The sequence below is a fragment of the Pygoscelis adeliae genome, unplaced genomic scaffold (genome assembly GCF_000699105.1).
Source record: "Pygoscelis adeliae isolate BGI_AS28 unplaced genomic scaffold, ASM69910v1 Scaffold117, whole genome shotgun sequence".
In the NCBI taxonomy this organism is placed as follows: domain Eukaryota; kingdom Metazoa; phylum Chordata; class Aves; order Sphenisciformes; family Spheniscidae; genus Pygoscelis; species Pygoscelis adeliae.
The window spans coordinates 4894142-4903700 of NW_008825270.1; the positions used below are offsets into that span (position 1 = coordinate 4894142).

At 41.9% G+C, this 9559-nt stretch overlaps 1 protein-coding gene across 1 annotated transcript in view; it reads right to left on the reverse strand.

Annotated features, from left to right (window-relative positions):
* The window catches only part of MADD (MAP-kinase activating death domain), a 62536-nt gene that overhangs the window by 49576 nt on the left and 3401 nt on the right, over nucleotides 1-9559 (reverse strand). The window contains 7 exon segments of the mRNA XM_009329712.1: nucleotides 75-310; nucleotides 883-1061; nucleotides 3680-3760; nucleotides 4470-4583; nucleotides 5880-6011; nucleotides 6350-6653; nucleotides 9331-9559. The exon segment at nucleotides 9331-9559 is cut by the window's right edge and continues 20 nt beyond it. Coding sequence (XP_009327987.1) covers nucleotides 75-310; nucleotides 883-1061; nucleotides 3680-3760; nucleotides 4470-4583; nucleotides 5880-6011; nucleotides 6350-6653; nucleotides 9331-9559 — 1275 coding nt within the window.

Consider the following 9559-nt stretch of genomic DNA (forward strand, 5'->3'; position numbering starts at 1 on the left):
CTTCCCTAGAATCTCTCTGCTTTTTAAGTTCCTGCATTACATCCAAGTGCAGGAAAGGCAAGATCAAAACTTACTGTTATGAATTCTTTGGAAAGCATAGTTAGTAGGGTTGAGTGACCATTCTCCAAAGTATTCTACTGCCTGTGTCCTGGAAAGCTTATCTGCAAAAGGTGTTTGCTTCGGCCTAGAGGCAAGAAAAGAATTTGCCTGGAAGGCCACCACTGGTCGTGGGAAGAGACGAAGAGTGCGAGTATGCATCTGGAAACCTTGCAAAACATTTGGCGAGTTGAAGAATCTCACCATAGCAACCCTAAAAAGAAACAGAGGCCAATATATCAGATAAAAACACAGAACACAACAGAAAAGACAACAGAGAGCCTTTAAAAGGTATGCAGTAGGCAATGTTTCAAACCTTTGAAGAATGGTAACCCAGTACAAAAAACTAAGTATTCTTAGAAAACACTTTTTAAAAAAAAGAAAAAAACTAAAACAAGAAATCACTTTGTTTTAATTCACCACCTCAACACCAACACCCACCCAATGAGGGACATTGTTCTCATATCCACTAGCTGAGGTGACAACTAAGTCTCCAGCTTTTTTTGTAGTTCAAGGCTTGTGATTTAAGCTGAGGATACAATATCAGACTGACAAGTCCAGGTAAAGTGGATGATCTGTAGGAAAATGCAAGAAACAAAACACCCCCTCAAGATACATAGTTATGTTCATGCAGTTAATAGATCTGAGATAAACACTGTAATTTCTGCTCTTTTTTTCCCATGATGTCAAGTAGAACGTGGGACATGCTGCTTCCACCACAGGACCCACAGAAGTGTCTGTGCAAATTTTATGAAGACTCAACACTACCTTCCTGTACAGCCTCACCTGGTAGCCACATCCACAGAGTCCACATCATTTCCATAGATCAGAGGGTTGAATTCTGTGGAGGGAGTAGACTGCAAATCATTCTGTGGTCTTCCCAGCAGCAGTGGCACCTCCTGCCCCTCTTGGAACTTCTCTAGATTAAGAATGGGCTGAGTATTCAGACTCATGCTGGCCAGTGCCTAACGAAGGACAACATTATGCACACATTCAGCAAGAAAAGTTATTCAAGGAACAAGAGAGAGATCAGAGCTACCCTGCCCTCTAGGCAATTGCAACATTGTGCATGCTCCATTACTTTGTCTTAAAGCATCTCCTACGCTGAGTCAACAAATATCTCCAGGCCCTCTTTTATGTGGATTGTCAAAACAATCTCCTCAATGCTGAAACAGTCCTGGAGCCAGCCAAGGGGTAGCACAAAAGTCTACTTCGCCAGATCATTCATGACATGAAAACAGATAGTCCAAATTGGACCACTAGTAGTATGGCACTGTGTACAGCTTATTGTAGAGTTATTCCCATGTGTAATTTGAATACATCTTGGTACTTAGAGGCCTTGAAACTTGCCTTGCAACTTGGCCATTCAACCAGGGAGTTTGATATCCCAGGACAATGTGGAGACACCTTTACACAGGCATCTGCCTGTATCCCTGCAAACCTCCACTTCCCATCTGAATGAGGTCTTAATCTCTCCATAAAGCTACCATCCTCTTCAACCCTCGTAACATCTTCAAGGATATGCACAAAGGTATATGCTGCTATGTGGAGCAGCACAAGTGGTAAATCAGTCCTGGACACCCAGACCTAACCTAAGTCTTCCTTATTTCTCCCATTTGCCCACTGAGTCTTCATCTTTTTATTTCAAAAATAAATATATAAAACAAAACAAAAGCCAAAACTCCAAAGGAAATTGGTAAAATGGAAAATCGAGGGGAAAAGAATAAAATAAAGAACCTTGTTGTCAGGAGTGAGCAGCTGTTTCTGAGTGATTGCAGTCATGCTAACCAGACACTGGAGGCAAGATGGAAGATCATATGATAACACCAGCAGCCCATCAGAGCCAAGACGAACACATGACCACAGAGAAACAGATGGAAGGAAAAAAAAAAAATCTATTACTACCAAATATCACAAATGAGAGGAAATAAAAGGGACCACAAAATATGCACATCTTGGGAGAGAGGTCTAATTGCCCCATCCCCAAACATTCATATCTGGCCACTTTGGAAAGTGGAAAGGCTGCTGTCCTTATTGATGCAGCTAAGAACTTTCTACTGCAGTTTAAAAGTAGATATCCTGAATTTTATTCATTGACACTAAGACCCAAAGGCACACAAAAGTGTTAACCTTCGTGACGTAGGCCACAATTTAGTCTTCTCTACTTTGTACAGCAACCAGTAGCGCTCCTTCTCTTTTGCCAATGGTCAACTCTTAATGATAATGCCTATAGGAATGTAATATGAATTTGGGTGAACACTCTGAGAATTTTAAATGTGTCTTCAAGGAAATTGCAATTTGTTCTTCTGATACCCAACTTTGCCCTAGTGAGAGAGTTTTGCTGAATAGTGCCTGAAATTGCAAGGGGATGAGGCAGAAGTGGGGGGAAGGTGGATCTAACAAAACTCCAAGCAACACTTCGCTTCCATCTGTGCTGACGGCAGGTACAGGGGTATCATAGAGGTTAAACACTTTGCTCTCCTGGCCTACGAGGAGAGAGAAAGCACAGAACTCATCACATTAGTAACACACTTTACCTTCAGATACTGCATGCAGCATGCATAAGGAAAACAGAAATAAAGAGATAAAACCTGCTTGACACAATCAGCCAGGATGACCCAAGCCGATTAATGGCTTAGCAGGACCTGAGAGGAGAGACTGAGACCTCACACACAGATCTGTGAATGGAGGGGAAACAAAGATGATCATAGCCTGATGGATCAAGCCAGAGTTTGAAGCCCACATGGCAAATGTAAAGGAGGAATCTGGAACTTTCTGCACCACCTGGAAACAAGTTAGCCCCAAACAATAGTAAAAAACAGAAACCATTTGTTGCGTCCAGGAGCATTTCAAATTATCCCTCACCTGGCTAAGAAATTAACTGCAGTCATAAGCCTCAGTGACCACTCACTTCTCCAGATTAAGTCTCTCCATTAAGATAGAAAAGCAGCAACTGGATACCTACCACTTAACATCTGTATCAATCGATATTGCTTTTCAAGCTCAAAATGCTGTTGTATTCTAACATGGGGGATGTTCTAACTGGCCAACTATATGAAAGAGGCATCTTAAACAGGTTGACAGAAAATTCCTAGTCCTGTGCTTCTCCTACAAATGACAAAGGTGGAAGCAGCAGAGACAGCAAAAGATGAAACAGGTAACAAAAATTACAATGAAGTCCTCTGGAGAAACTACAGAGAGATCTGAAACAAGATAAAAGTCTCAGATTTAGCTTAGTCAGGAGAAGACAATGTTAAAGTCATACAGCTCAGGGAGCTCAAAAGAAGACACCCCTATAACGTTGTTTAATCAGCCACCCTCCACATTTGATTAGCCCACCTCCACATTCAGAGAAGTAGACCTCTCCATGACTGACCAAGGGGCACCTTCTTGAACAAGAGCGTTCTAGTAGTCTGATACGCTTTCACATCCATCTGATGTGCCAGGATACACACCTGTTATTAACACACTTTGCTTTGCATTTGCTGACTTGCATTCTTGTCCAGTATAGCAGAAGAGCTGTGCAAGACTACATTTGCTAAGTTCTACTGAATCTGAGTCCTTTCCCCGAAGTGCTTATTACCTGTTTCAGATGCTTTTTCAGTTCTGAAGCTTCTGGTTCTGGCAGTGCTGGCAAAGATTCTGCATTTGTGGGAACGATCACCTGGAATTAAGCACAGCAACAGACTAAAAATTCCCCAGCTGTAGTCATTTCCAAAACAGAATCTCCTGAATATCCACCACTCCAGAGACCGAGGAATAAAAGCATAGAGTAAAATAATTAATTAAAAAAAAACCCCACACACAGACACTTGCATCAATACTTTGATTTTCACTTCTTTATGGTTGTTGTTGTTTACAATATCATAAACAATGGAGGAATTACTTTATCATTTACCACAAAAAAGAGAAGTCTGAATGAACCCACACTCATCCTTTGGAATTTCCATCAATTAGATGATGTTATAACACATTACCCTTGAAATAGCCTTGCTCATGCCCCAGTAGAAAGCAGGATACATAGTCCCATTTGAATCATGACAACCAATGCTGCTGGAAGGCTCTTATCAGATTGGTTTTCTTAGGTAGGGCTATAAGAGACAGGGTCACAATTACTCAGGAAGACAGCTTTATCATTTGTTTGAGGATTTATCTTCTAATGATATAGCCAGATGGATTAACTGAAAAAGAATGCCTTGTGAGCAAAAGAAATGGGGAACTTGAGACACAACAAGGAACGGAATCCTAAAGTTTAAGGCAGGAGTGGCAAAGGCAGACTAAGGCCAGGCATTCTTAAATTCTCAGTGGGTACATTGATGAAAGTGCACAGTTCCCTGGAAACAAAGCCACAAGTCCTTATGGGCACCACTTACCCTATTGGTATCCAGGTCAATAAGCCATACATCATCAGGCATTTTGAAATCCAGTTTGTAAAGGAAGAAACTTGCTGGAACACCAATGATATAAGGTGTAGGGGCTAGAAGCAGCTGAGAGAAAGAGAGACTTTAATAAGGACACGATCTGCATTTGATATCACCATGTTCTTCCCAAATATTTATTTATTAACTACACTATGTTTATAGCAGAGAAGACGACACACAAGGCATTGATAAATCAGTAATTAATTCCATACAATAGAAACATTTAAACAAAAAAGAAGAATAAAAGCTCCTGCTCAGAGAGCTTCAATTTTCATCGAAAAGAAAATAAATTTCCGCCTCCCGTATCACCTCCCAGGGATGTAATTTATATGGCTGCATGGTTCTCTGGAAAAAACTTAGCTAATCTAATAGTTTGCCACATCTATCATGGACCAAGAAAAAAGATGTTCAGAGTAAGAGCCTAACTAAAGAAGCAGCAAGTCACAGATTAATACACCCTCAGCTCAAACTGAGTCTGTGCCACTGTAAATATGGCTTTACCCTTGCAAGGGCTTTACCCTTACCCTTGTAATGGTAGTTTGGTTTCAAAACAATAACATCTTTAGGAAGCAGAAGAAACAGATGCATTTTTTCAAATGTACATGGAAAACCTAAAGGGAAATTCAGGTTGTTTCTAATAAGGGAATCAGCAGAGGGAAAAGCTTTAAATCAGTAAGGCATGTAGCAGCTTGAGACCAGTGGCTTGGGAGGCTAATTTATTCTTTAAATCTAGAAGAGTTGGTCACCCTCCAAGGGGCAGTACAAGAACAAACCTGCAGCATCAGTTGCAGGATAGCACTGAAGTAGTAAGATGGCCTGAATTCTATCTTGCCAAGCAAAATAATGAGCTCCTGCAGAGAGCTGACTATTGGTAAAACCCAGGCTCCCAGCTAAAGTAACTCAACACTTCATATTTCTGAGGAGAATAAATTGCAGTCAATAGTTTCTAAATGCTGAATCAAGAGCCCCCAAGTGTTCTTAAATATTACTCTGGACCCTCCCTAACAAACCTTAATACTCAGCTGGGGGGGGGGGGGGGGGGGAGAAAGAAAATCCAAAACTGAGATAAATACTCATCACAATATTGTGGATCTATGGCCTTTCAGTCCATTGCTTGTGAACTGCTGTGAACTACTGCTTTGAAGCATACTATTCACTAAGCATGATTTGAAGATATCCTAAATAAGTGGTGTTACCTACGATTTAAATAGTTAGTGCTGCTCAAAGAACGTTCTTTGCAAGGCAGACTTTGCTACAATCCCTGAGAAAACAGCAGGGAAGGAAATAAGGACTACTCCCATATGAGTTTCAGACATTACAGAAACATCCTTTGCAAAAGACCAATAAAGGAAAAATATATACCTGTTCTGCAGAGGCCATGCAGGTGGGAAGCAGAGGGATCACTGGGAACATGTACTCTAATGGGTAGATCATAGCCACAAAGGCCATCACAGACATTGAGAGCGCATTATAGTCTCGGGACTGCAATACAACCTGCAACCAAAGAAACTCACATTAGCACTGCAGCAACCATTCCCTTCTAATACTCCCCCCAGGGGTATACAAAGATCACAGCCTGCAGGCCTCTGATTTGATGGCTGTGAACTGGATGACCCTCCATTAATCTGTCTGAAAACAAGTTTCGGGTGTTTTTTTGAGTGAGAACAAAACTTTTCAAAACAGGAACCTCAGAAGGAGCTATTCCTTCCCCCCACAGACAAACTGATTCCAGGCATGCAGGAGACAGCTGTTCTACATGTCCAGCCTACCCTGGTTTTGAAGAGGGCAGAACATCCTACGTACCTATCAAAGATCAACTCTTCCCTTCTTACCTTGTGCTCCAGAAGGATGCAGGTCAGCACCTGCAGGCAGGCATCCACGCCCAACAACTCCAAAGGCAGATGTAATGGAAAATCCACCAAGGTGAAGCGGGATGGATCAGGAAGAGCAAAGGTCAAAGCTGGCTGCAACTCATGGGGCAAGACTTCCACATCCACCCGCTTCTGACCAGCAACAGGCATCGGTGAACGGAGCAGCCGGTATATCCAGGCCTCAATCTCCCTCAAGTCGTGTAGCAATGCGCTAGACTTTTCTTCCACCAGGAGGGAGCCTGTGAAAATCCGCCACATTGTATCCCTGTACAGGGAGAACAACGAGGTTAGTACTGCAAGAGCTTCACGTGACAGCCATTCCACAAGGCTCTTCCAGGGAAAGGGCAGATCCACTGAGAATTAAAAGATGCAGCTAACAAACATTTGGTCACACATGGGAATAGAAGGTAGGGATTTAAGCCTACTGAAACAACCACTGTGGGGAATTATAAATCTTTCTGTGGCAGGAATCAACACAAGTATGTCACTTCCACCTGAGAGTTCTTTTAAAGGGTTCAGTTAGGTCCAGGTCTCTGAAGATCTCTCATCGCCCTGGTGCTTGAAATTCAGCATGCACATAGGATACTCCCGTATCTCATCCAGAATTGTGGCAGACTGATTGACTGTAAGATTCTGCTTCCAGCAGTCCTACAAACCTTTGCAAGAATAGGAACTAAACCCAAGATAACAAAAATATGCCACACCAAGACCTCCCAGATGTTTTGGCATGATAAAATACTCTTTTTCACCCTATCCTACATTGCATTGTATCATTCTTAAGAGCTGACTAACCCATGGCAGAAGTGGATGCATTTCAGCTGAGAATATAAATTTCTGAAAGCTGTCTAGAAAGTATTTTGGGTACCTCAGCAAAATAAGCAGCAATTCTTCCATGCCCTAAGCTAGCAATCTACAAATTTGTAGCTCACAGACGGACTGGCCAAAATGCATTTACAGCATTGCTCAGGGCCTTCAGAGCTTCAAAACTTGAAACTGGGTCCTGACAAGGGAAGCAAAGTGGCTTGTCTACTTCAGCCCTTAATGTTGTAGCACAGTGAAGGCTGCAAACCTGCTGCAGCCATTCTGCAAAAACTTCAGCCTGGTAAGTATCTTCAGCTACTGTAATAGATCCCTTAGAATGGTATGGGTTCAAAATTAGAGGTTCTACCTTACAGTTCACAACTTAAAAAAAAAAAAAGAAGAAAAAGAAAAAAAGATTGTAACACTGAAGGCTTCGGAAAGGAAGAAAAATTAGAGAAATTTGGAGGGGCCAAAAGAAGGGCAATTTGAGATTATGCTGAATAAGTGTTACACCTCTCAAGAACTGTGATGCTTCTCATCCTGTAATGCACAGGACATTAGGTTGTGAACAGGCACGCTCAGCCTTTTGCAAGCTGTAAGGATTCAGTTTCACCTTTAGTCTGCCACCACTTCAAAACTGTTCCACTTTTCCAGGTCACAGCTTGCAAACTACATGATAATTCAAACCTGCTGCTTTACTTTTACCAGAGATGTATGCTCAGCATTCCTTCTCTTGCCCTCCTCATCTGTCACTCAGTTCTCTTTAAGAATTATGTCCAACAGGAGCAAATTTTTCAAATACCACATGCCATTCAAACACTGGAATACTTTAGCACCCCTTTCAAAAGTCAGATGAGCTTACAGAGTTGAGGAGAATCATAAAATTTAGCTTTTTTCTGCCTCAGTAATTATCAGACTAAACCAAGTGACAAAATAAGCTCCCTTAATACATACTTCCACTGGAGGGGGGTGGTGGAAGTTTTGTTCTGACAGAATGATTTTTTTCCCAACAGTCAGTGGATTCAGGTGATAAATCTGCTAATGCAGGAGTCAGTCATAAGCCCAGGACACTCTCCTAGAACTATTCCAGGGCAGTAACCCAAGAAGTAGGCTACTGCTCTGTGAACGGAACAGACTTCCCCTTTCATGCAAAATGTAAAGAGCTTATAAAGATGAAAATGATAGATGCCCTGTCATTTTTTGCTTTTGACAAGTTTAATTTGGAGTGTACCAAGCTACTTAACTCACACTATGAGCTCACAGTCCCATCCCTCTTACTATTGAGATAATGCCTTCCTTTCTCCAGAGATTCATTTTATATTTTCTCTTTTCATTTAGCATATTGGAAAGGACAATATCATCCTGGAATGTAGGTGTCAGGCACAATAGCACAGATAAACATCCATGACTGATACACATAAAGACATTGTTCCTTCTGTACCCTACGGTGCAACAGCTTTTGTTAGATACCCAACATTATAATAGCAGATATGTAAGATTACTACATTACATTAAAAATACGCCAAGTTCCTGTTAATTTGCTGTTACCAACCCCCATTCCCATATGCTTCCTAGACAACTCCTTTGTTTTCTACCTCTCCTCCCTCTCCCCTTCAAATATTGTACTTTGATCTCTTTCAGCCGTTCCTGCTTCTCTAGTCTTTTCTCTCCCATGCTGAAGTTCAGATTGTTTCATAAGCTCGTTAAGCACACTTTCATCATTTCCCTCTTGCCCCAAGTGGAAATTCTCTGTTATTTCTTGGCTGTTTCTAATTTGCCAGAGAATCAGTCCTGACGTACACTGCCACAGAGCTTATATGCCAAAGCAACAATAACAGCATCAGTGCTCAGCTTCAGAAAAGATCATGCTTAGTCAGTTGTTAGCAGGACAGTGCCTCCTTAGGCATATCAAAAATGAAAATCATACCAGGTTACAGAATAAGACAGAGACGTTTTAAAGAAATCATCCCAAAATTTTCCTTTTCCTACTGTGATCGTGGGTTAAAACAGCAAAAAGGTCAGCCATCGGTGTTTGGCTCCTTCTGCAACCACAGCTGCAGCCACAATTTGCTATGCAGACAATTGCAAGCCCTGGACACAAACAGTGGGAGGAAAAAGTTCTTTCTTCCCTCTCAACATACCTCTGCACCCCACGAGGAATCCCCAACTTCTTGCCCAGCAATCTTTCACTACAGCAGTCCACAAGTCTCTTGAGGGTGTACAGACACTCACGAAAGGTGGAAAAGAAGGGATAATGACTAAGGATGCACAGAGAAGTCAGAGTGCTGTTCCGAGAGCGATGGCTGCCTTTGGCCAGACGCTTACTGCGCGGTGATCGATTCACATCTGGGGTAGACTCTGTACTTGGAG